Genomic DNA, 27324 nt, shown 5'->3' with positions numbered 1-27324 from the left:
ACTATTATTTCTAGAGTGCATGTGGCAAACGTGGAATTCTTTTCTCTCAGTGAAATAAAGCATAAAGTGAACTTGAAACTTGAGATAGTGCTTATTTAGCAATGAATTGTACAAATGTGATCCTATGAACCTGTTGTTTGTTTGATCACATGCAGATTATGCTGCCAAGAGTCATAGTTAGGTCTATCTCCCATCAGCTGTGTAAAATTAACTGCATGGCTCTGTATTACAGCTCAGTAATTATCTTCCTGGCTTTTGGAGAATGAGTCTGATTTTTTATTTTATTTTTTTTTTAGTATATTGTTCAAGTAACTGAAGTGAGAAACACATTTCCAGGCTTAACTGTTATCAGGTCCTTCACAGAACAGAGTAAGTGAGAGCTCACAAAGACGTGACAGACTTTGGAGTCTTGACTTGGCTTCGTGTCAAAGTGTAATTTTAACTTTCTGTGACCTGAAATCCTGCCAGGTTTGTCTCCTTAGACCCTTTCTAAGTCACTGTAACAGATTGATTTTCACTCAGTGTGCTGCCAGGGCAGTATGTAACCACTACAGGTAGTGGCTTGGGAGCCCAAAGCCTGGTACAGGAGCCAAAGTTGGTCCCTTTCTTGTTCCCACTTTCAGTGGCACCCTGGTAGTCCTAATTCAAAGAACAGTCTTGCTGTTGGGTTCTGTCTTAAACTCCTTTTGCCTCCCCTGAGGACAAACACTTTGACCATATCCAGTTCCAAGTCAGGTCATTTGTGCTTTGTGCCAAATTTATTTTGGCTTCAGGCCAGCTGGGTGCTGGTGGGGGTAGTGCTGAGCTTTCTCTGAAGGTTCAAGTGTGAGCATTCCCTTAAACTGTTCCTCTCTGTGTTGGGAATAGAGACTGCTTTTAGTTGGAGAGTTCCCTGTCCATGTTTGACTCAAGGTTTCTGTGGGCTGTGCTTTGAAATTCAACCAGCAGGTCTGAAATGATTGTGGAATTTTTATGGTGACTTTTGTGAGCCTGACATATCTTGATGATTTTGAAGAAAAAAAACACTTACTAATAAACATTCCACATTAAACTAGTGGCTTTTATTGAAATGTCTGCTCATTTCTTTCCCCAGATTACAACTTTTTTCTCAGGTACTCAGCATTTTGGCATTTGAGGATGAATTACATGTTGCAGCTGAACTGATCTAACTCAGTGTCACCAAAGGAGAGAAACCTGACCCTTCCCTCCCCCCTACCCCATCTGCACAGTCCCTCTTCCCTGGTGCAAGCCTTGGGCTCTGGCATTTGTCTCTTCCTTGGCCAGAGGGAGCTTTCAGGCCACACAGGAGCCTGCCTGCTCTTCTTCTGTGTTGAGATTGTGATGGGGTGGTTCCTTTACCTTTGCATCCTGTATTCTAACATCTCAAGGTCCTTTTTTAAAATTATTATTTTATTTATTTATTTATTTATTTATTTATTTATTTATTTATTTATTTATTTATCCCTCAGTCTAGTAAGTTTTTCTGAGCCCAGCTGAAAATGTGTTGGTGGTTTGGTACAGGTTTCACCTCACCTTCATAAAACAGAGAAGATAAGTGTCCTGTCTTTAATAGGAATGGGATGTGTGCATGCTGGAGATGATTTTCCCCTGCCTGTGATGTTATGCATTGGTTCAAGTCCTTCATGCTGTTGAGAAATAACATTTAATTTGTTCAAGTTCTTTGAGGGTAACCCAGCAGGAACATACAGCCAGGCAGAAAGGGAAGGAGGGATGATTCCCTACCGTAGCAGCAGTCTTAATTCAGCCTGAGATGTTGTGAAACCACACCCTTAGGCATACCCTGCTTCAGTTTCTTAAACAGCATCGATAGGATCTGACCAATGACTTCGGGAGACTTTAAACACCCTCTGGTTAATAACTGACTTGCCCTGCTGTGCAGCTTTGCACTTGCTGAAGGGAGTGCCAGCTTTCACTCACCACTCTTTGGTTTTCTGAAACCTTGATTATTGTTTCAGCTCACTTTTCAAACAAAAAGGTACTGTTTGGCTTAATCACTGTCTACCTGCTTCAGACTCTCTCTTAAAAGAACAAGCTTTCAAACTCAAGAATGTTTTACAGACTTGAATTAGTGTGCAGCCAGATAAGCCAGGAGAATTTGGTGTAGAGAAACCTGCTCCCTGGTGGGGTTTGGCTGCTGGGACTGCAGTGCCTTAAGCCAGATCAGCAAAACCAGAAGTGGTTTGTCCAGCTGTCCTGAGTGTCTGTTCAGCAAAGAGTCCTTGTGAGTGACCTTTTTCTGTAGACAAAATGCAAATGAGTCCTGGGAATTAAGACTTCCCCATTCGCCCCTCCTCCGTGAAAGCCATCCCTCCTCCTCCATAAACCACCATGTGGGTCTGGGTTTTCCATTTCAGCTTTGTTTGGAGATCCTTTCCTTTCCTTTGTGTTCTTCTCATGCCCATAGGTTTCTGTTGACATTTGTAGGTAGGACTTTATTTCTTCTCAGCTTATCTTACATGCTATCAGAGGACATACAAGCAGGGGAGGCTATTGAGGACTCTCTCTTCTTGTTCCTTCCTTTGGGAGAAAAAAAGTTACTTGTTTCTTCCTTAGGGTTTTTCAGGCAGGTGTGCTCCCCTCTGGGAGCAACCAGAGAAGGGAGGCTGGATAGATGTTGTATCATAGAATCATAGAATATCCCAAGTTGGAAGGGACCCACAAGGATCATTGAGTCCAATTTCTGGCCCTGCACAAATAAAATTCTCATGGGAAGATATTATTCCTCATCAGAGTTGGGGATGGGTTTCTGCAGAAGCTCTATCCTCAGATTTTCAAACTTCAGTTGGGCAAGGCTCTTGGCAGCCTGGTCTAACTCTGGAGTTAAACCTGCCACAAATGGGAAGTTTGGCTAAATACCTCCAGATGTTCTTTCTAGCCAGTTTTGCTTTGGGTTTGGTGTGGTTTTTTTTTTTCCTTTTGTTTCCTGTGATTGCCAGGGAATCTCTATTTCAAATACATTTAAAGAAGTTTTCTGGGTTGTCACTTTCTGTGACTCCACTGACAAATGAAGGACCTGTGCTAAAGGACTTGGTCCCAGTGGTAAATGTAATAATTACAGAAGATGAGACTTCACCAAATCATCTGATCTGAAGTGAATTCAATTATGCATCAGTCCTGCCTGACAGGTGTGTGTCTAAACCAGTCTTTCATTATTTTTCTGGCAACTTCTTCCAACACTGTCCTTGTATTGGAAACTTTTCCTCATGACTAAGCTGAATATCCCATGTAGTCTAAGGCCATTACTCTTGGATCACGTGGAGGTGGAGAATAATTAATTTCTTTCCTCCTTGTAGCTGTGTACATGAAAACCTCTATCACTCCTTTGTGGTCTTCTCTCCCCATCAAACATCCCTGGCTCTTCACCCTGTCTGTGTTAGTCATGTTTTCTTGATTTGTGGCAACTTCTGTAGAGCTTTTCCAAACATTTAACCCCTGAATGCATCACAAGTACCAGTATCTTACTGCTTATAGTAAAAGAAAGCATTAAAATTCAGAGCAAGTCCAGGAAAGTGACTCTTATCCCATCTTGCAAACAAGGGCAAAGGAAAATCCTTGCCAAGCTTTCACAATTCCTAAGGCTTAAGCAGAAAAGAGGGAGGAGGGGAAGAAGCTAGATGGTTACCTGGGAAAAGAAGGCAGTTGGGTTCTAGAGCAATCATCAAAAGTATGGGATTAAATATATGAACAGTATGTGGCAAACAAATAGTGATTCAGTCTGCTTTCAGATCCTCCTGGCTGCATCAGCAATTTGGACACACAGCTTGATTTTCTATCTTTAGAAGTAATTTCTGTCAAGTTTGTTTGTTTATGCAGTTGATGAAGCAGTGTCTTAAAGTACCTTATGGTGTTTGTCCTGCTGCAAAGCCCTTTCAGAACTATCCTTGGAAACAGTTGTCCCAAATGGCACGTGGGATTTCCCTACAGTGCCATAGGAGTCTTAGACAATGGTGCTCACACTTCCTTGCCCCTCTTCAGTATAACTCAGATGGAACTTCTCTTCCACTCTTGTTTGCTGTGTTTTGCTTTTAGATCAGCTGTAATTTTAATAATGTAGTTTATCCTTACTGCAACTTGTTGACACATTAGGAGGGCAGATGGGTGGGAAAAAAAAAAGACCAGAAAGCAGGGGCAGTCCAAACTGGTGGCAGTGTCCACTCCGTGTGTCAGGTATGAGTGAGCAGATGTCAGGCTGAGGTAAAGCTCCTCATGGCCTGCTGAGTGTGTAGGGAACCTTGGAAAAAGCTGAATTCTCTTCCTCCCCTCTGTTATTATCCATAAGGAAGGTTAAATGCTGAAAAAAAGCATGGACATCTCCAATTTGCCTCCCCCTCGACCCCAGTTTTGTTTTCAGTGTTGCTGTGGCTCTTCATGGAGAACTTGAGACCATTGAGGTTTCTAGTTAAACCCCTCAAATTGTTCAAGAATGGCTGAAGGATGCCTTGTGATTTCTTAGAAGGAGTCTGAGTACTTGCTTTTACTGTTTTACTTGTATATTTGATCATCATTTAATACCTTTTCTGACAGTTTGGATCTGTTAAAGTTACTTCTGCTAGACTGCTAATGGCAACACCATCTGTATTGTGTCCTGCTGGAGTTCTTTAATGAAAAGTAAGTGCATAACCCATCTCTGCTTGCCACTCCATGTTTAAACCTTTCCCCTGCTAGCCAGGAGGAGATTTGACTTGTCAGGAATTTTATTTTTTTTTTGTGCAGTGAGTATAACCCAGGTTGAGTAGTACCCAAATCCTCACATTGGCAAGGAAATATATAAATCACTTATTTAGTACCTGCATAAATTATAGAGCATGGCAATTTTTGTATATCCAGTTAAGGGCTAACATAGGGTTAAAAATTGACTTTTTTTTAATAAAAAAATAAGTAAATGTGCATTCCCCCAAAAGTAGTTATAGGAACATCTCCAGGTGTTAGTTACACATGCAGTGAGTCCTTCAGCTGGCTGTGCCAGTTCCTATCCACAAACTTGCTTGTGCTTCTGGTACCCTCTAATTTATCCTATCAAACCAGTTTGTGGGGCTGCAAGTGAACTGGGTCACGTAATTGGGTTAATAATAATGGGTGGGGGGCACTGTGTGATTTTGGGGTTGTTATTAACTTGGATCTGTTCACTTGCCTGGTTCATCACACAGGCAGTGCAGGTTGAAACAGCTCCTTTGTGAAACTTTATCCCCTGGAAAAGCCTGGTGCCAGTGCAACTCTCTTAGGTGAGCTGAAACCAGGACACAGTGGTCTGAGGTTATTTTTTATAGAAACAGATATTACTGTCACCTAAGATTTGTGCTGAAAACCTTGATTAAAGACCAAGCATTCCCACCAGTTAACAGTTATCCTGGTCACGGAGACATTTTTATGAAGGATCATCTTCCCAGGGCGTACTGGGCTGAAGGTAACTTGGCTGGCTGTGTCTCCCTAAACTTTTATTTGTCTCTGCTGATGATGACTGGGTACCTTTTATTGTGGTGATGAGTCAGATGATAGTTGAACTTGATTGGATTATTTTTTGCACCCAGTTTTGTTTCATTCAGTCACACAGTAAAACCTTGAAAACAAATGTCAGTGAAAGCACATGCTTGTTTTGCCCAATACATTATAGTTCAAATGATCAAGGGACTGGAGGTTTGGGAAGCTGCTGAGCTCAGAAGGGTTATTTGCTGTTACCAGAAGGGCTGTGTGTTGGTCGTGGCAATGCCCAGGCTGTGGAAAGTTATCACGAGGAAAACTCAGATATGGGTGATGGAGGAGAATCATATCTTGTCAGATTTCTGGGCCAAATGCCTTCTGGCTGTGTCTGGTTTGTTGCTGGTGATCTGTTAAGGAGGCTGTGATGTTCATACCATGGTTATTAACATCTGAGAGGACAATGGGGTGAGAGCATTGCCAGAAATTATCTCGGCGGTAGTGGAAGAAGGCACCTGAAACACAAAAAACCAGGGACTTCTCGTGAAGAAAGTGTGTTGTAGGAGAGTCCAGTGGTGGTCTGAGGTAGAGGCCACCAGTTCATTCTCGGTAAATCAAGAGGGATGCCATTAATCATGCCAAAATCCAGAGGGACATGGAAGATCACAGGAGAGAGAGCCTCTGACCTGCAGTGGTGGCAGGAGGAGGGTTGTGATTCTGCCACCTCTGCCCTCCCAGGCTGAGCAAACCCTGCAGGTGGATTTTGAGCAAGAGGCACTGGAGCACCCAGGAAGGTGTCCTGTTAAATGGAGGTAACTTGGGAGCAGTTAGCAATGCCAAAGATCTGGGGTTCACAGAGCCCGACAACTGCTCCAAAAACTTCACTTGTGTGGCCTTGCTGCCAACTTAACTACATTTTGACCTGAAAACATTATTTGTACCTGACTTCAACATCCTAAGAGATTATTGGTAGGTTTAGAAATGGCAGGTTTAGCGCTGTGCAGTTGAAGAAATGGGAGCAAAGTGGGTCAGTGTGGTGGGTGAGCCCTGGAGTTGGTGAATCCATTTGTGCAGAATGGCTTTTTAGAGGAATTCCTCACCACTCGAGAGCTCATCTGGATGGGGGAAGATTATTGTGGCACTTAAAACAGTGCTGGATTCTAAACATGCACTGCCAAGAAAAATATTTAATAACAGATTTTAAATTTCTGGCCTTTGTAAGTCAGGGCCTTTTGGATTTGTCTACGAGACTCTTATTTGTGGAGATGGAGTTTATTTAAGTGAATCTCCTGGTTTTCACCAGTGGCTGTACTTTTATTTCCATCTTCAGTTGTGCTACCCTTATTTCTTCTAAACTAAACTGAAAGATGCACTCCAGGAGCACTCCAGCCACTAATAGCTATTCAATCCACAGGACAAGGCTAAGTAATACAGGGTACACAGCCCCATTTGAACAAAAAAATTAAAAAATTAAAGAACCTCCTCCTGGACAAAGTATCCTTAGACTGGTTGAAACTGGTTGTTTCATTCTTGAATCTGCCCTTACTGTGCTGCACCATCTGCTATTTTCAAAGTAGCTTTTGATTGTTTTTTTTTTTTTAATTTAAGTCGAAACGAAGGTCGTACTAAAGAAATCCATAAGAAATTTGGGCTTCCTGTAATAAAACAAAAGGATTTCCTTTGAACTTAGGCTTTCACATATTTTTAGTATAAGATTTTTCCCCATATGGAATCAATCTCATGTTCAGTGTATGTAAAATGTCATTGTAGGAAAGTAATCTGAGAAACACTTAATTTCTTTTCATTCTGAGCATACACAATTCATTCAGTGTTTCTTTTTTCATACTCACTCTCAATTCTATGTGTATATGTATTCTGTGTGTATATTTTAAATGCACTGTGGCTGCCCTGCTGCATCTGTGTTGGAGAATTGTGATCTCTGAGTTCCTCTGGCATTACTTAACTCACTCTCATCTTGTTTTCTCCTCCTGCTTCTACTCTCTGCAGATCAGTAAACACCCTTTAAAATTTCAAAATTAAAATTTTAAAACCATTTTTTAAATAAAAATTTAAAAAAATGTATGATCTTTATTAAAAAAATAATTCTATATATCTTTGTGAGTCATGTGGTTTATGGTTGACCTGTCCACTACCAATCAAGGTCTGCTAAGCTCCATTGAGTTGCTCAGTTGTCTTCTTATCCCATGTCAGTTTTCTCCTTTTTCAGTCAGTATTTTCAGTTTATGTGCTGAGTTTGCCTGAACTTGTATGAAAATTCCAGCTTGAATATTGAAACAGATTTGGTGCATGTGCTGTGAATTCATTGATATCCCATCTTTGGCCCCCAGAACAACTGGAAGCTCATTCTTTCACGTTCTTCAGTTTTTCACATGTCATTAGTGGGCTTTCTGACAAAGTTTGGATTTAAAAGCTCTAAATTTTGAAGGTCTCCGAAGTCAAAACTTACTGGTGTGCGATTTAGAGAATTAACTGGGTGTGCTGTGTGTGGGTGCATTGTGGTGTGGGAAGGGGAGGTTGTGGGCTGAATTTGTGTACCAGGATGTCTGTGATGGCTCTGGTATAAAATAAAAATTATGTGAATTGGTGTTTTGGACTAGGGCATTTGAATAACCTGAATCCAGATCAGTGATTCTTCACCCCGGTGGCTGCCAAGGCCTCTGTCCCTGCCCTGCTCTGCCTTAGGTGTGTCCCCCCTCAGGAGCTTATCGTGCACAGAGCTGGGCACAGCTTGGTGAGGTGGGATGTGTTTTAAAACACGAGCCTTCTGCTCAGGGCTGATACTGACTGAGCTGCCGCGGCACGGGGCAGTTGGGCAGATGTGTTAGTTCACTGCGTGATACGTGCTCAGGAGTGACACCAGAGCGATCGAGTCCTCAGCCGAGGTCAGCCCTGATGCTATCAGGTGTGTTCAGAGCCAGAGAGTAACAAAACCAGCTCCTGAACCACAGCATTGGGGTTAAATTTAATCTCGTGTTTTGTTTATGGCTATTTATGTGAAAATTAGTGTTTTATAAAGTGAAAGTTCCTGCCTTTTTCCCCTTCCAACAGACTTCAGTTCACGTGTTCGTTTGTGTGGATTGTGTTGATTGTCCTGTCTGAAGCCGGAAAAACTGCTGCCAGCCATTTGGTTTGGGTTTTTAGGGATGCATTGGTTTTCTGTTCTTTTTTTGGTTCTCTTGGTCTTTTCAATTACACCGGTTTTGGGCACACAGACTTCAGCTTTGAATGGAGGAAGCAGACTGAGGCTCCAACTGAGCTCTCAGTAGCCACACTTTACCCTGGAGTATTTGGGAAAGTGCTTTGCCACATCATTCAAGCTGAAAACCATGAATTAGTATTTCGAGGCAGTAACCCTGGCCTTGGAAAATTAATCAAAGAAAGCCTTTCCACTGGCTTTTAAGTGCTCAGGCATCAGTGTGGGTAAGTGCTTATTAGTCAAGAGTGTGGCTGCCCTTCGCTTTTCCGTGCCCTGGTTCTGTGCCACATCTCTTTCAGAGATGGGCAGGCCCCTCGTGGGGGTTCTGCACTCTTTTCTCATGCAGGATGTTCCCAGAAATGTAGGATCTGGGTGCACCGGAGCCTGGTTTTGTGTGCCTGCTGTCATCCAGCAGGTTGTGTTGGTTTTGTACCATGTGGAAACAGTTTCCAAAGCGGAGTGGAGATGGCGTTGCGCGGTGGGGTTTGTGGTTTGGCCTTCACCAGTGCCACAGGTTGCATCTCCAGCTGTAGCACAGATTATGGACAATCCAGGTAATCTTAGTGACAGCTAAGAGTTGACTGGCACTTTAGAGACAGCAATTTAGCTGTCAGCACGACTTGTAATCACAGCACTGCTTGTTTTTCAGATTAGAGCAAATTCTTTAATGTGGCTGTACCTATTCTTGGAGCCTTTTGGATAAAAGGTAATGTCAACACAAATCTCAGTTTCACTGTAACTCAAACTGATGGATAGCAGCTGTTTCTGCTGATAGATAAATGTGATCCTCTTCAGAAAACGCTGTTGCTTCACTTGATGCGGGAAGTGTTTAAGGAACCTCAGTTTAGAATCTAGAAGGCCTTGTTGCAACCTCTTACCATCATAAGATGTGCTTCTTCTGGAAGACTTCTCTCTCCATAAGGTCTTGTGTTTAGATAAATATTTTTTTTGTCCATCGTTTTCTTAGCTCACTAAATACCATTTTAGGGATTGTTTTTAGTAGTAGCTGGATTCAAGCCCCCTGCATTCCACGGTGAACTCTAGCATTGCTTTTGGCTGAGTCACTGAACTGCTCTGCCTCCATGGCTCTGTAAAATGACTCTTGTCCATTACCTTGCAAGATTTTGCTGGAGGTGTCTTAATATTTTATAAAGGCGTTCTTGCCCATCAGTTGAAAGTTAAAAAGTTGGTCTGTAAATGAACATGTGAATTATTTAGTATGATGAGATTGGCAGGCTTTGATTCTGACTAGTTCTTTACCCCTTCCACATAATGGATAAATGGCAAAACTCATCATCTGACTTTTCTTTCCATCCCTGTCCTGCGTTGTTTTGCACCCCTGCTCTGCTCCCCACCCCCTCCAGTGTGGTGTGTCAGGGAATATAATGGATATAATAGTGCAGTGGTGACCTGATCATGCTAGAGAGCTTGGCCTTTGTTGATGGTACCAGCCTGTTCTGTAGCTGTGCTTTAACATGGTGTGCACTTTACAGGGCTGTAAATGGCTTGTAGCACATCTTGACCTCTCTGGTATAGGGAAGACCCAGATCATGTTCTGACTCTGGCAGGAGATGGACCAATCATCTTGTAAGTTAGGAGGACCTGCCATCTTTATTCATTCAAGGAAGTAGAAGTTTTATCTTGATTGCTGTATTCTTTGGTGAGGTACATGCTAAGTAGCAGTGAAGTGGGTTCATTAACACATCTCTGGGGCTGGTGGAGCAGACCTTTCCTGTTGAAAAGGTATTGCCTGTGTTGCAGCCACCCAGAGCCTTCTGGTTTTGTTTTTTCTCTTTATGAGTCAATGGGCAGTGTCACTTAATATAATTGTGTAGACTGTGGTTTGCTGTTGTTTTGAAGGCTAGTTAACATGCAGTAGCTGGCAAATGGTAGGACTTGCTGATCTGGTCTAAAAATCACCTTGCCATATCAATATTGTTAAAAAGGGGATTTTACAGTGCTCCTTGCTGCTTGTAGTCTCTGTGATGGATCAGGCAATGCTTGTTAGCACCTGCATTCTGCCTGATCTCCCAAACTCTTGCAGGCTTTTTTAACTGTCTGTCTTGGAGTCTTTTTGGTCTTTGGGTCACGGTGTTCTTTTCTTCCTGCTCTCTGTTAATATGAGAGAGAGACTGTGATTCATTTTTTTCTATATCTTTTTTTTTTTCCTCTCCTTTGGATTCTTGCCACACACAAGTCTTGCTGTGAGGATTTGGTCTGAGCTTTGTCTCTTTTACAGTTGCAAGTACTCTATTGAAAAACATGGAATAGCTTCTGAGCCAGAGCTACAGCCAGGCCTGCCAAGGGTCCTGCACTCTCTGATTAGGATCATCTGCTGTGGCTGTGCAGGGGCCAAACTGAATCTGCTTGATCTGCTGGGAGCTGGGGTGAGAGGGAGGCCATGAACAGCATTCCCTCCCTGGCATGTGTGCAGTGGTGTGGGGCACTGCACCAGGCCCTTGTAGAGGATTCAGTGTAATACTGCAAAGATATGGGACCTGAACCCATCCAACCCTTACTTTAGGAAGTTTGTGCTCCATGGGATGAAGTGGTTTTATTCTCTGTACATGCACTGATTCTGTAGTGCAGGGCTTGGCCTTCTACCAAATTCAGAGTTATTTTGCCGCCTTATAGAAGAAATAGAAGCTGTTACAAGAAAGAGAAGTTTGGGATGTTACTAGCTAGGGCTTCTTCATATCCTGGTGTCCCTGGGTAAGTGGGTTTTAGGGGCTTGCTTTTTTTTTTTTTTTTACCCTTGACATGTTCTGGGCACATGTCCAAGCCCTTGAAGTTCTGCCAGGAAGATGCTGTAATGTGTTAAGCACGCTGTTCCCTGGTCCTATTCCTGTCCTGCAGCTGGTGTTGTGACTGTACCTAGACAGTTGTTCCATGCCAGGACCATCCCTCCCCTATTCCTACCACACCAAATCTATAACATAGGTTGCTGTGGCCACTGAGCAGCTGTTTTTGTAGTCTCATTATGGAAACAGAAAGATGTATTGCAACACTAATAGTTGATTTGATTCTGAAGCATAGTTGTATAAAGAAAAACCAGGCAACCTCCTTGCTCTCACCCAAACATCTGATGCATCTGCAGCTTCATATGGTTTGACATTAAAACTGAAGGACAGCTGAGATGCTGCAGCACCCCATATGCTTCTTGAGGCAGCAGACTTCTCATCACCAGGCATTTGGCTTCTGAGGCTGTGGGAGCACCAGGTCTTGCTCAGCCTTCCTTTCACTGGGGCAAAGGCCTGCATTGACTATACTGGGCTAATGTTCACCAGAGGCACATCCACTTGTAGAGCCAAATCCATTGGAATTTGGTAGAGTAGTCAACAGAGGGTGGTTCTACTTCTACTGTGGCAATGGCTTCTGCCTCATAGTTATTTTTGTCCTGTCCCTGCCTGGGACTGCTCAGCCCAGGACATTGTAGAAGCAACATCCTATTTCTCCCTGCACCATGTTCCATCTGTTCAGCCTCTGTTTAACATACCTTCCCCTCCACTGACATCATGCTCTGCTGCTGCCAAAGACCCATAGCTGGCTGAGCAACAGCAGCCTGCAGAGCACAGTGCATGGAAAAGGCCCTGCCTCCAACTGGAACGTGGTCCAGCAGTGACTCTGCTGCTGCCTCCGCCCTCCACGTCCCGTTCCCCAAGCACTGGACAAGCAAAAGTTTCTACATCTGTTTCTGCTGGACTTTGGATTCAATAAATCTTATTAAAATTATTTTGTTTGGTTTATTTCAGTGTGTTGACACAAGTTCTTGTCCTTTTGCAGCTAGTGTTTGCACACCACTTGCCCTGGCATGGGCAGCTGTGGGAAGCTAGGATCGCTGGCCAGAGGAGTGGGAAGAGGAATGGCACAGGCAAAATACTGGACAGGAATAGAGAGGGGAGAAAAATGAGAAGTGTTTCAAAGTACGAAAGAGAGGAAGCAGGTACAAGTAAAATTTGGAAAGCCTAGAACAGTCACTGGGGTCAGTCCTGAAGAACAAGCCTCCAGCCTCTCATATTACTCGGGATACAACAGACACAAACCATATTAATAAATTTTCAGATTCTTTCTGAGGAACATCCATCTGCTTTTCATGTGGAATCCATATGAATTTTCCAAATGCATCCTTCACAATTCCTTACTGCCCCAGATTTCCCAGGTTTCCCTGATTGCAGGCCCTGGCTGAGCTGCAGTAGAACATGTTTCTCCTCTGGGATGTGCATGGGCAGGGAATGGTCCATGTGTCAGTGATGAAGTTCATCTGTCTGCCATCATCTTTAGCCCAACAAGTACAGAGCTGGAAGAGTCTGACGTGTCAGGCTATAACTTACTGGAAAAGTATATTTTCCATGATCTCTGGGCCTTGCATGTCATCAGAGGGGAGCTCAGTACAGCTCCCTGTGTGTTCTGCCTTCCCTGTTCTCCTGTGCCCAAGGGCAAGTCTGACACACTTGAACCTTGTTGCACAGGGGAATGTCATCACTTGGCTTCCTTCTCCAGACTGCGAACAAAGCATCAGGCCAGGAAAGGCACAGTGAAAATACTGCTCTTGGTAACTTCCATCCTGCCTTGCCTGCCATCCATCCGTCCTCTGTGTGATGCTACACGCTTCCAAGGTTGAGCAGCACATCCAGGTCCTGGTTTTCTCAGATGTGTGATGTACCCATGATGCCAGTTTTGTCCAGTGCCTACCAGCAGTTCTGTGTATGCTGCTGGCACTCTTGGAGCAGAAAGCAAAATCACCACATTATTTCCGCGGTGCTGAGAGGTAAATGGTGTCCCAGCCCAATAGAACCACTTCCCACTCACTGCTTTATGAGGCAGTGCCTGATCTCAGGTAGAGAAATCAAGATCTGCCCAAAAAGTCAAGTGTAAAGCAAGGCTGACATTGAATGGGCAAGTTGGGATTGAGCAGGAAGGGATGTAGGACAGTCAGGGGTGCATCTAACTCCAGTGCTTGCCTAAGAGTGACCATTTATCAGTTGATCCTGTAACTGTGTCCTGAAGTAACTCAAGTCTTTTCTGCCACGTGGTCTGACATTGCATAATTCTGACCTGTTTATCAAGCAGCAGCAATGGAACTTGCTGTTCATTTTTTTTCACTGTGTTTTGGGATCAAGGTAGTCTGCCAAGAAGATCAACATATCAGCTTTTTCTTGTTAGCAGGCCAAACAGAACTTCGTTGGGTGCTGAACATACAAAAATGTCCTCCCAAGCCCTACCCATGGTTTCTGTTTTTATTTCTTTCCATTTGCTGCCTGCACAGTCTGAGCTATTCTGCATCTTGTTTTGGGTTTGGGGGTTGAAGGGTTCAGTTCAAAGGGGTGTAATTTTAACCTCTTTTTGCTCACTAGCTGCTGAGGTCCTGCCTATAGAGTGGTTCTGATTGGCGTGTTCAAAGTATTCTTGTCTTCAAAATGAGCTGTAGTGAGAACAGTCTTAGGAGTCAGGATGCTGAGGTTCTGCTTTGACCACTGCCATGAGCCAGGTGGCCACATCCTTTCTGTCCTCTGCCTGTCTCCCCTCTTTAAAATGATTTTGTGCTTTTGAAGAGAGGATGGGGAAGGGAAAGGAAGGAAGGAGAGAACTGTGTTAACTGGATCCTCCAGCCCCTCTGACTCACTTGATTTCAGTCTATAGACTGTGATCTGTCTGGAGTCCCTGACCTGTGCTTTATAACAAAACACACATTCTCCAGTTTTGTCCAGATTTCTGAAGTTTTGTGAGGAATCTGCACTTGCATTTGAGAATTTTTAGACTTGGCCAGCTGCATGTAGGTGTGAAGTGTCCTTTGCTCTAGACATCAGCTACCACCAAGAGACTGAAACGGGATGTTATTTAAACCCTGCAGCCTTGTTGGGACGAGTTACCGGTCAGGAACTGTTCATGCATGGGTTCTCCCAGGGTTTTGTACCCTGCTATCCCAGGATGGGCTGCTCTAGCTGTTGAGGATTGTGAGCCACTGAGGGTGGTGAGAGGTGCTGGGGAGGAGCTGTGGGAGGGAGCTGAGGCACCGGTGGAGAGATGGCACACGGGAATCCGTGCGGAGGGGAGCGTTGTCACAAGAGCAGTGATGCACTTTGAGTGACCACAATGGCTTCGTGCAGACATCAGTTCAGTGATAAAAAAGACAATAAAGGGGAAAATGCTAGGATTAACTTGCAGAGGGCTAGGGAACAGTGCAGAGAACAACTACAGCCTGCTTCCCTTCTCCATGGGGCTCCTTCATCTCTATTCTCACAAGTGACACTAAATCCAGAAAAGATTTAGATGATGATGGTCAGAAAAGCAGGGAATAGCTAAATAAGCCAGGAGTCATACACCTGGAAAAGGGACTATTATGGGGGATTTTGTGAAGTCTATATAATGATGTATGTTCTGGAGAGACGGAATCCACAGTTTTCCATCTTCTCCAGTGCAAGAACTACAGAGTATCCAATACAAGTGGTAGAAGGCGTATTTTCATGCTGTTTGAAGGCACACTGTCAAACTCCTTGTTGCAGGATACAGTGGATGGTATGAGTGTTTATATGTGCTTAATGGAGGATTGAACAATTTAAAGGAAACAAAATCCTGTCAGGAGTATTGAGTGAACAGAACCTCCATCTGGCTCAGTCTGTATGTGCTGTGGTGGTTGGAGAGGAGTAACTCTGTTCAGTCAGAGCATGATACGTGCTCATCCTGTGCCTCTGCTGTCTCACTTCTTCAAGAGCATCCTTGTCCAGGTTGACCCCATATCCCACATGGCCAGCTTTTTTTAAGAGCATGTGGATATCATCCAGGTCACAACGGTGGCTTCTGGAAGTACTTGAGTACAAATTGCACAGAGGTTAAAACGCCCGGAGAATTTGCAGGTGCAGGTGTGGGGAAGGCATTCAGGAAGTCTGATTCAGTCCTTATTAAAGCACTGCTGGACTTTGCACAGGAAGGAGTTGTTGAGTCACTGGAGGCATGAATAGTGTCGTGGGAGTCACAGAAGAGGTTGCAATATCCCGGACCCATTACTAGGTGGCGATAGCAAATTGTTATTGATGCAGCAAAGGCCCAAGTTTTCAGCAAGTGTTTTGTGTTTGGAGTGAAGTTGGAGGCTGTTTTCAAAATAGCTATGATGAGTTACTCCCCATTCTGCTGCTAATCCAAGATAATGCCAAACACTTCTGACAGAAATACGCTATTTAAATCAACAGGCCCAGATAACTTTGACCTAGAAGTACTAGAAGTGCTGAGTGTTATTTTTAAGTCAGATTATTAGGAAATTTCAGAAGATTGGCTGAATGACCTGCACGCCACTGCCTTCATGTTTATTCTGGGCTGAATTTTAGAAATAGAGATACATGATTTGATTAATAAATAACTTAATGATAGGCATATAATAATTGCCACAGCTTATGTTTACAGTGAGTACAGTAAGTTCTCTCAAACATCTCTGGCTTGCTTTTTTAAGATGACCATGGTGATTTGATAAGGCTGACAGTCAGGATTTAAAGCCCTTAGGGTTATGTCCATGTTCAGTGCTATACAACATTTGAGTTGAAAACAGTGAACTCTGTATATCCTTAGCAAAGTGCTGGATGAGCAGATTTCCTTAACTAAGACTCAGAACAAGCTTTTTCCAGGCGCTGTTGCAGTACATATCACATTTGTCACTGTCCTCAAGGCCTTTATTCAGTCACTTCTCACTGGAGTTCATCACCACCTTTGGTGCTGCAGGAAGAACTGATACCCTGAGTCACAAATCTCACAGGAGCACATGGAGGGTTTTTTTAGTAGGAACAGTTGTGACCTGTAGGTAATTAATCCTTTTTTCCCCCCCTTACACTACAGACCCAGTAGTGTCTGCATTGGCACAAGTATTTTGTGAATGTCCTCGCAGTTGGACACACTGTCATGTTTCTCACGGGAGCCTTACCCAGCACATGATGTTTAAGCACTTCACTGCTTGGATGTAACTGATGACAAGTTCTTGTTAAATGCTTTGTAATGCCAGGAATGTTTTGTATGCAGAAGAGCTAGAAGTCTGTGTTTGGATTGTATTATAAGTAGCTTAGCGGATAAATTGATTTATCGTCTGAAGTTACCAACAGCTTCATTAGAGAACTTCTGAATTGACACTCATGTAACAGGTCTGGTTTTGGGGAGACTAAAATGATCTATTCAGTGATGGCAGCGGAGAAAATAAGAGGGATAGTGGAAAGGAGCCAGAGTGTTAAAAACTCAGTATTTCAATGATATTTTTACTGGCTGGAACCTTAGCAGTGCAAGTTTGACAACAGACTCCCAGAGCCCCTATCTCTCCCTCCTTTGTTTTGGCAAGTCGATTTGGCATGGGTTTTGTGCTTGCTGAGGGTGCTGGCTGTGCTGTTGTCCCTGCCTCTCATGAAAATATGAAACAGGACTGGTGCTACTGTCAACAGCTTGTTTGGAGCTGGTCCGAGGGAAGACAGAGCTGACTCTTGTGACATCTCAGTCTGTTCCTTTGGATGTGTGGGATTTATGAGAGGAAATTATTCACTATTTCTGGACTAGGAGTTGCTAGGAGTCCTTCACGCCTTTCACTCCGAAACTTTGCTCTGATGTCCAAAATCTTGGACCGTGGCATGTTTCAGGCTTGCTCCATTCCCTGCGTTTCCCACTGGTGTTCATTTGGAGTGGTGCAATGAACGGGGGGCCTTAGGCATCCACTGAGTGTTTTGTGCTTTTCTTAGAAACCCTGAGCATGGGGCTGCTCCAGCATTTGAAAGCATTTGGTGTTTTAAGCTGTCTGCAGGGTGGGAAATATTGTTGCCCAAAGGGAACACAGCAACCCTTATCAACTGTTAGAAGGGAAATGTGGATTTGAGAATGCAAAAACTGCCTCCATCCGTTCGTTGTGCCTGTGACAGCACTTACAGACAAAGCTGCAACAGGTTGAGAATTATTTGATACGCTTTTGCTGGGAGATTGTGCTTTTGGGAACCACAAATGTTTTACAAAAGGGAGTTTGTTTCACTTCAGGCAAGATAAAAGAGAAACAGGGGTTTAATGATTTTTAAAACAAAAAAGAATGTCAGAATGACTGTTGACACTTTTATTATTTTTCTTATTTCTCATAAGGCATAAATGAGTTTGAAACCCAAATAAGGTGCTATGACTAAAGACCATTAATTCCTTTTCAGTTGCTGGTATGTGAAGACTAATATTGGAATGAATCAGGAACGGGAATCAAATTTTGAATCTCCGACAGAAAATTACGTCCTGAGAGCTGTAGTTGCATGTCCTTGTGCTGAACTGGCTTCACTGCTGTCCTGTTGTTTTGTCTTGTCTTTTGCAGGATGGGATAAACATTCTTATGGGTACCACGGTGACGATGGGCACTCCTTCTGTTCCTCGGGGACGGGGCAGCCCTACGGCCCCACCTTCACCACTGGAGACGTGATCGGCTGCTGTGTCAACCTCATCAACAATACCTGCTTCTACACGAAAAATGGCCACAGTCTAGGTAAGTCAGGGAAGGTGTTTTCAGGAGAGGGATGCTCCAGCCCTGCCCTCACTGCTGTTTAGTACTTCCCTGTGTTGTAACTCTTGGCCCGTGCCTGTGAGTGAGGTTTAAGAAATGGAAGAGAAAAGAGCACTCAGCAGCAGTCAGGAGTTGTGAGTTGGCTCCAAGACAGAAATACTTCCAGCAGGTAAAAAGGTTTCTATGCTGCTCAATTTGTTCAGGTGGGTTAGGATTGCCTGGCTGGGCAACAGGAAAATAAAGAAGTGGGAAATTAAATTAGCATGTTGTTCAGTTACCTGCAAAGCCACTGTCCTGGTGTCTTCATTTTTAAAGGGACTTGTCCATCTGAAAGCCTTAACACGTTAGTCTGAGCATTCCCAAAGCTAAATATTAATTCAGCATAAGAAGTCTTATTTAAGCACTGGCCATTAGTTTGGTTCATTCCACAGTTGTTTCACTTATTGTCCTAAAGTTAAGGACTTCAAAATTATGCCCAAATGAATATCTCACAGATGTTTTCCAGACATCTGTCATGCCCGATTTCTTTAAAATAGAAACTTTTGGCCATTTTCCCCTAAAATGCCTTTCTCTTGGATGACATGTTCTCCACCCCTGATAAATTCTTGTCATGCAGAAAGTTTTTATAAGTTCATCTCGCCTTTTGTGCTGGGATTCATTTGGTTTGGCAGGGAGGGACAAGCACTCCTTTCCTTTGCTTCTCCTTGCTGCGTCAATTCAAGATGAAGAAGCTGGTAGAAGAATACCCTGCTCAAAACACTTAACAGAACAAAGTTGTTTTGAGTTACTGGCTGGGCTGAAGGAGGGAGTGGGATTGGAGTGCAGTGTGTGCCTGGAGAGGGCATAATTTCTGATGAGCTCTTGGGAAAAGGACTGAGCTCCCTGGGATTAGAGAGTGATGGACATACTGGACAGGGTCCAGCAAAGGGCTGCCTAGATGATGAAGGGATTAGAGCATCTGTCCTGGGAGGAAAGGCTGAGAGAGCTGGGGCTGTTCAGGCTGCCCATGTCAGTCCAGTACTGGTAAGACAAGTAGAGGCTTGAGAGCAACAGCTGATGGTGTAGAGCATGAGCTGTTGCTTAGGAATGACACAAGTTCATACAACAGCGACTGAGGTGATGAAATAGTTAGAAATATTTCACAAAATCTCTCCATTTAGTTGCTGTCCTTGATTTTTAGCATATATTTACACAGAAGCCCTGTAGTGGTTTGTGCTGTGCCCCTGTGGATGTTTTGTGTTGTTGGACTGGGTGGTTTTCCAGCTTCACTGTTTTTCAGCCTGACAGTGCCATTACTTTTCACGGAAGTGCAAGAGTCAGGAGCAGGCCAGGTCTTCTATTTAATGAATATGAATTTGTTAATTTGAAATTTAATTTATTTTTAATGATCAGGAATCTGCACAGTATAAGCTGTGTCAGTTGGAAAGTCGTTACTTGCTCCTTCTCTGTTCTGTTCCCAGGACCATGTTGTGCCTGAGTGTCTGAGCAGATGTAGCTGAACAAAGAGCCCAGTTCAGTAATTCTGTGTTGCCTTTCATCGTTGCCACCCTGTGATTGTTTGCCTTGTGTCCTGCTCAGAGATCTGGTTTGTTTGGGACACTGGGAGTGCTTTGCAGCAGTGAAGTGATCTAGTCTTCCCTTCTTAAATTTTGGTGCTCCTTTTCCTTCAAAGATGGGGCTCTTTTGGATGGAAAGCTTGTGTTTTTCTAATCTGGCATTGAATGACTCCTTGGGGAACAGCCTATCCCAGCGGTGAACAATGCCAGTGGGAAGAAACAGGAAAGGAAGGGAACTGTGCTTGGAGAACAGCATCAGATATCAGCACTGCTGTGCCCTGGGTGTCCTCTTGGGCTCTTCAGACATACAGTGCAAGACATGACCTGTCTGAGAAAATGGCAGGTAGAAGACTCAGCTGAGCACACAACTTTCTCCTGTGTGTACCAGCTTCTCTTTGAGCTGTGGTAACATAATGGTTGTACTGAGAGAGGAGGGATGGTGTGGTTAGAGGAGACAGGGATGGAAGTGCCACAGAGCAGCAGACCTCAGTCCTTGCTGGGTGACCCCACAAGAGCTGCAGGAACATTTTACTGCCTTTCTTACAAAAGCAGAATGAAAACCTCATCCAGGAAGACTGTTGTTAAGGGCCAGTAGTGTCTGTTTGTGTCACTGGAAAAGAAACACAGCGTCCAAGAGAAGTGCTTCCTGTGGATTGCTGAGGAGAGGAGCCCTTGGCCACAGATGGCAGTCACCTGGCTGTTACACAGCTCCTCGTGGGCCCAGGAGGACACATGTGAGGGAGGAAGTGAGGCAGGTGTCAGCAGAGGAACCGAGGCCAAATGGAGGCAGAGGCAATTTATCTGGAAGTTAGAATGCTTTCTTCACTGATGGAAGCATCTCCTTGAAGATCTTGAACTTTTCATGGTATTTTGTGCTAACTTGAGAATCTCATTTCGGTGTTGTGTAAACCCAGGGTTTACCAGGAAGGGGTTGAATGTGTTTTTTCCTGATGTTCCCTGACATAAAGCCCCTGTAGCTGTCTACACCTCCTCTTAGGAGATGAGGTCATTGTGTAATCCTGCTGCAGATACTAAAAATATTCATGAGACTAATGAGCCCCTTTGTGAGGCCAGTTAGCTTGAGAGTAGGGTTTCAGAGTTTGAATTTGTCTTGCTTTTAATGGAATTACTGTAGCTTTGTCTTTCCACTTCTCTCTTCACCATTTCAGTCCTCTCCTTTTCATCTGTTAATTAGACACCCCCCTTTTGTTTTCCTTGCAATTTCTTCTGTTGCTTAACTTTTATCTTCCATTGTCTCCATACTTTTTCATTTAATCAGATCCATCAGGAGCACTGTATAAGAACTGTTTTCTTGGCCATCACAAATTCTGGATGTTCTGGTTGGAGCTAAGTCTTGAACTTTGTTTGGAGACGTCACATGAAAACTGTTTGACATCGTATGTAGTCTTAATTCTCTGTTCTGGAAAATGTCTTGAATGTCTTCTGGCTGCTGATGAAACGCTTCTGACAGGTTCTGAGCAGAGTCCTGGCAGTAAAAAGTACAATGAGATGTGGCTAGAAGTGTGGTGAGGGTGAATTAGGAGAGAAGGAGGGAGAAATGTTGGGGCTTCAGCCATTAAGCAGAAAGTCTTGGCCCAGGACATAAGGAGAGGATGTGACTGCTACAGGTCTCTGGGTTTAAGTGGATGAGTTTGCTCGGGGACTAATGTAGGAGTGTCTCAGATCTCAGACTTTGACAGCAGACCAAGGTAAATGGAGCAGCAGGGCTATAAAAAGAGCACACAACCCTCTGAAGTCTTGGCATAGAAAACTTCCTGTAGCTTGAGTTCTAGTGCAGGCTCTTGGAAAGACTGAGTTAACCTGTAAAATAAAATATCCATTCTGCAGCCAGTTTAGAGACTGAGGGAAACATTAGGGATAATGAAGAAATCTGTTGTCATAGAGATCCACAGGTGTCAGTCCCGGGTTTAGTAGGTTTGTCCCCAAAACTTCAAGTGAAGTTTGCAGAGAGCAAGAGCATTGGGTTGTTTAAAACTACACTTCAGATTAATCAAATTTAAAATCACAGAATCCTGGAATGGTTTAGGTTGGAAGGGACCTTAAAGGTCATCTCATTCCAACTACTCTGCTGTGGGCAGGGACACCTTCCACTGGATCAGGTTGCTCATAGCGGAATGTGTTGGTGCTTATTGCAATCCATCAGCACTGCTTTAAGGATTCTCTGCATCGAGGTTGCCTAAACAGATGCTGGAGGAGTATCCTGACATGCAGGCAGGGAAGTGCCATGTCTCCACACCCAAATGCATACTGTCTTGTGCAAATTGAATTCTGAAATGTCTTGTGAGGACAGTGGCCAACTGTGAGGCAGACAGGATGTTTGTTACTGGGTGGAGAGTAGAGACGGGCCAGGAGGTCCACATTGTGTGCATGGGGACGTGCATAAGTGTGTTTTAGTCATGGAAAACTGGAAGTCCTTTGATTAGATGGCAGGTGAAGGTGTTGATCTCCTTGTGCCCCCTTCATTTAATGCCTTTATATCACTGCCTTGATGATCATGTTAACATTGTGGACTTAGAGGAGAGGCTCTTCACACCTTTGCTCTTGCCTCCTGACCTCTTGAGTTGTCCAGTTCTTATGTCCTTAAATTTATGAAGGTTGATGTTTTAAATTGGATGCAGGGTTTGGAGGTGCTGCAGAGAGAGGATGCAGTTTCACATTCAGCTGCCTAGTTGGAGCTGTGATTGTTTCACTCTGTGCTGTTGAGTTTGCTGGGTGCAGGTGGGGAGCAGTGCAGATGGAGGATGAACTCTAAGCAGACATGTGTGTGCAACAGATTGAGTGCTGTGGCATAAAGCATTTTATTAGTCTTAGTTGTGTAGCAAAAGGTGCAAAACATACATTTGTCTTATCGTAAGGGCAATGTAATAAGTTTATTTATAGAATCACAGAGTAATTTTCGCTGGGAGGGATCCCTGGGGGTCATGCTTCCAACACCCTGCTGAAATCAGGCCCAGCTAAATCGTGTTACTCAGAAACTCATCAAGCTTTTACTGTCTTCAAGAATGGAGATCACCCAGGGTTTTTTTCTGGTCCCCTAATTCAGCGTTTGACCACATTCGTACTGAATTTTTCTGATCAGACTTCCCCATGTTGCAGCTAGTCTTTGTTGCCTCCTGTCTCCTGCCACCAAGCATCTCTGAGAAAAGTCTTTTCTATACCCTCCCATAAGGTAGTTGTAGGCAGCAACAAGTGTCTGCCCTAATGTTTTTAAGACTGAACAGTGGCTTTTCCCTTAGCCTCGCTTTGTCTTGCTGGCCTCTGCTGGACTCACTTCAGTCTTAGTGTGTCTTGTGTTGGAGAGCCCAAAAGTGGACATCATACCACAAATTAGACTCACAAGGGTTGAAAGAGAAGGGAGAAATCCCTTCCTTTAACCTATGCTTTTTGTAATACAGCCCAGCTCTACTCTCACTAATACAGCTCAGGACGTGGTGATCTCCCTCACTGCACAGACCCACCACTCTGCTCTCCTTGTTGCCCAGCAAGACCCTGAATCCTCTTCTGCTTTATCTCCAGTCAGACCCAGCCTGTCCTGTTTTCTAGGAATATTACAACCTGGTGGCAGGGCTCTTCAGTTGCTTTCATTGAGCTCTGAGGGGTTTTTGTGGATCATTTCTCCAGCTGTAGCACTGTGCCCTGCAGGCTGTTGTCCACTCTGCTGTTTGGTGACAGCTGTGACCACACTCCATCCCATCATCGGGGTCATTGGTAAAGACATTAAACTGTATTGGCCCTGCCATCGATCCCTGAGGGACAACTCCTGGACTTTGAGCTGCTGATCACAGCCCTTCGATCCTGACAGTCCAGCCAATTTTCCACCCACCTTGTAGTCCACTCAAAACCCGTATCCTTGTCCCTGTGCTGGAAGCAGCTCCAGCCGTACAGCGACACGAGCCGGGCCACCTTTGGCTCCCAGTGATGCTGGGGGCAGAGGAGGACTCCAGGACAACAGGCTTAAGGAGATTGACCTCATTCTGGCATTAGGGTAGAAACAAGCTTTCATCCAGCTGAACAAAACAACTGCAAAGTGGAAAAAAAAAAAAGGTCTGAGTGAGGAACAATATTTGGGCAACGTGAGGAGGTGAGGGAAGTGCTTACTGAGCACTGTCCTCAGCCAGCTGTTCAACATCACCTGTATGCACAAATTTTGGTTGGGTATAGAGAGGGCACTCAACAGACGAGGTCCAAACTGCCAGGATGTTCCTTAAACCATATTGGCTGTCTGCCAGGATGTTAATTTAACTTTGTTGGATGTTTATTTAGTAAAATATTTAGGATTTCTTTCCGAGCGTTTGATTTTGGATCTGTGCTGTTTTGAATAGTAATTATTTGTTTCCTGTGTTGACTCCTAAAACTGATTTAAATTACCATTTCAGGCTGATGGGTTTGCAGAGCTGTGCCTGGGGTAGCCTGACTGTGGCTGAGTGTTGTCTCTAGCCAAAACTCTGTTAGCCATCCTAAGCAACAGCAGCCTCAGCTTAGCTGCCTCTTTTCTGGCATGCCAAGTGTTAATAAAAAGAGAAAACATACATGTTTTTTCCCATTTCTTATACTTGGAAGTGTAGCAGCAGAGTTGAGGGTGCAGCTGTTCCTTGCACAGTGTTTCTCAGGTGCTCCTGGCTCCAGCTCAGTCCTGTTGCAGGGCTGTTCCCCAGCTGTGATGCAAAGTGTTGAATCTCTCTGGCTGGTGAGAAGAACTAGTTATAGCCTAAACCAAAGCACTGTTATACAAAAATTCTGTTTCTAAAGCCACAGCGAGTCTTGCAAACTAACTCCTTCAGAGAACAGAGGGAGAAGCAAAGGAAAGAGGAGCTGTGTTTAGAAAATCAAATTTTTGGGAGAGATGTCGGAAACCCTGAACCTTTCTTCAGATGCAAAACTTTGCAGTGGAGGGGGCTGGGGAGGGAAGTTACTTCTAAATATGTCAGGTGGTGAAATGCAAGGTCAAAGCTGGGATTTGCTGAAATACAGTAATGTTTTGTAGCATGTTGAGGATGTAGGCAAGCAGGGAAAAAAATCCTTTGTCTTTTTAATTCTAATATTTTTCCCCCCACAGGTATAGCCTTTACAGACCTCCCTGTAAGTACACCTATTTTCAGTATTTTAACTGAGGATGCAAATAGAAGGGAGGGGGAAGAGTGTGGGGGTGTGATTTTTTTTCTGTTTGATGCCCTGTTAAAAAAAACAAAAACATGGTAACACACATTACTGAATGATGTAGATGCTCCCTATTCTGAAACTTCCTGATCCTGTGACTGGGTTTGTGGGCTACTCACATGCCTCCTCTCATCCCTCACCACCTCTAAGAATATGTTGCTTCTTCCCCTGGAATTAAAGCAAGGATTCAGACTTCTTTGCAGGTCACTGTCTTCCAAATGCAGCTTTGACTGTGAGGGGTATTTGTGCAAAGTTATAGAGCCTCTCATATCCCATCATCTGAGAGCCCCAAAATGCCTCATGTTATTTTTCTCAGCTTCTTCCTCTCTCGCCCAAGTTTTGCAGCCACAGTGGAGTTCTGAGAACGGGACCAGGCTCAGCCTCCTGTGGTGTGTGCTCTCATTGCACAGGTTTTTCACAAGCCCATGATGAAGAACTGGCTCGTGGAATTGCTGGAGGAATGTGTTTGGCATCCATGTGGGGCTGACAGTTACTCCTGGGGTTCACCAGCCCTGCTACTGAACCACTCCTGAGTGCAGTGGCACCCCCTGAGTTACTCCAGGCAGTGATGTCCAGTCAGGCCTTACAAAAGCACAACTTTCACAGTGGGTCATGAACAAGAAAACGGTCCCTCTTTTTCAGACCCAAGTGTTCCTGGACAAGGAGGATTTGTTTAGGAGTAGCAGATAAAACCAGGTCAGGCATTCACCAATAGATCCACTGCATCCATCTCTCTCATACGTAGAGCTTCTTGTCCTTAAGGTTGCAGCCCTTTGTAGTTAATAACCCCAAATTAATTTCCTCTGAGGAATTCCTTAATTTCCCTAACTTCTTTAGGCCTCCAAAATGATCAGTTTTCTTGGCTGACCTCCCTGTTGTGTGAGAGGAGGCTTGCTTTGCTTTGTTCTGTACTTCCTGCAAAAAAATTTATTTTGTTCCTCTGATTTTTGTATTGTGAGAAATAGTGGCCAGCAATCCCTGTTCACCTTCCCAGTGGGATATAGGGCTTTACAGATCTCTCCCATATCCCAGCCACTACCTGCACTGAAGGATATTCCAGTTATTTGATTTGCCCTTTTCCCTTCAGCTGTCAATACAGCTCAATTTTTTTTTGTTGTTTCTAAGCTCTTTGAACTTGATAATGTTGCAGTGTGTTCTAAACCAGAAGCTCTTTATGTGGCTTGTTTCACAGCAGTTTATTCACTTGGTCCAAGTACAGTTTATTGAAGTAGAAGAACATTTTGCCTGTCCATGAAGATTAACCTTTTGGAGTGAGGTCTTGTGACAACCTTGCATCCAGAGCAAGAAGCTTCTCTGATATGACCCTTAGTTTTTGGTACTCTTTGCTTTCCCTCTGGCTGTAGATTACATTAGGAGTCACAGGGATACCATATTCCTTCTAATTTTTTCACCACTTCTCATTTGGCTGGACTGCTTCTCTTGTCAATCAGAAATAGCTGTCCAACACACATGCCACTGCTTTGTCATTTATAGCTCAAGTGTTGCTGCAGAGCTTCCCAGGACAGATTTTGCAGGCTGAAATTCCCTGTCCTGCTTAGCTTAGCTTGCATCCTGTTACTGCAGGAGTGCAGGGTGAGCTGACATGTACATTTAATGGGCACTTGTGGGCTGTTCACCCCGGTGTTGAGTCTCTGTTAGGAACAGGGGATGAGCCATTGGGGAAGCAGAGAGACTGAAGGGCTTTTGCAGCAGGGAGGTCTCACAGTGCTGCTGAGATTGAATTCAAAACCCTTCTGAGCCCAGGGCATCTCCCTGTCCTGCTGTTCCTCGATCTGGCCAGATCATCCTTACAGGATCTCGGGCTCATTCATCTGTGTCCTGTGCAGAGGAGATGTTTTAGTGTGAAACTGGGAGAAGACCTGGCCAGGTGGGTTTTGGGATCAGCTACTCAGATGCCTTACAGTGGAGTCTCCAGTGGTTAATTGGTGTCTCTGTGCCTTTTACCAGCCAGTTTGCTGAGCTGTTTTCCATGGAAATCCCCTTCTGGCTTTTACAGCACAGCTAATCCATAACACTGTTTTTCTGGGCCAGGAAGGAGAACAGCTGATGCCCTGTAGGCCTCCTGCTATTGAGAATTATCCTTCATGAGATAATTCCTCTTTAAAAAGAGGATGAGAGAAGCCTGTGTGGATCATGTCACCCCTTAGCTGTGGATGTGAGCAAGGATGGGAGACTTCTGCCTCCATGTGGATTTTGGATGTTCCTCTCCATATACTAAATGGCTCTGCTGCTGTGCTGGCAGCTTCATCCTAGGGATGCCTGCACCCAGCTTCATCATTCTCTTTTCCAGTATCCTTCCCTTGGATTACTGCCTTCTTCCTTCACCCTTGCAGATACTGATGTATTCCATGTCCTCTTCTGGCCCTTTTTGCTCCCTTGATCCGTGGATTCTTGGTTGTTCCAAACAGTTGAGGTTACCA

General features: G+C 44.2%; 1 protein-coding gene across 8 annotated transcripts in view; it reads left to right on the top strand.

Annotated features, from left to right (window-relative positions):
* The window catches only part of RANBP10 (RAN binding protein 10), a 65327-nt gene that overhangs the window by 18839 nt on the left and 19164 nt on the right, over positions 1–27324 (top strand). For 6 of the 8 annotated variants that reach the window (XM_017824246.1, XM_017824249.1, XM_017824248.1 and 3 more), the window contains 2 exons: positions 17964–18131; positions 24783–24805. In XM_017824246.1, the coding sequence (XP_017679735.1) occupies positions 17964–18131; positions 24783–24805 (191 nt within the window). Of the gene's footprint in view, positions 1–12464; positions 12597–16093; positions 16443–17963; positions 18132–20984; positions 21103–24782; positions 24806–27324 lie in introns of those variants that run through there. The other 2 variants (XM_017824251.1, XM_017824250.1) reach the window with 2 other exon arrangements.

Source organism: Lepidothrix coronata, unplaced genomic scaffold (assembly GCF_001604755.1).
Source record: "Lepidothrix coronata isolate B3197 unplaced genomic scaffold, Lepidothrix_coronata-1.0 Scaffold110, whole genome shotgun sequence".
Classification (NCBI taxonomy): Eukaryota; Metazoa; Chordata; class Aves; order Passeriformes; family Pipridae; genus Lepidothrix; species Lepidothrix coronata.
This window is presented reverse-complemented; position numbering and strand designations above follow the sequence as displayed.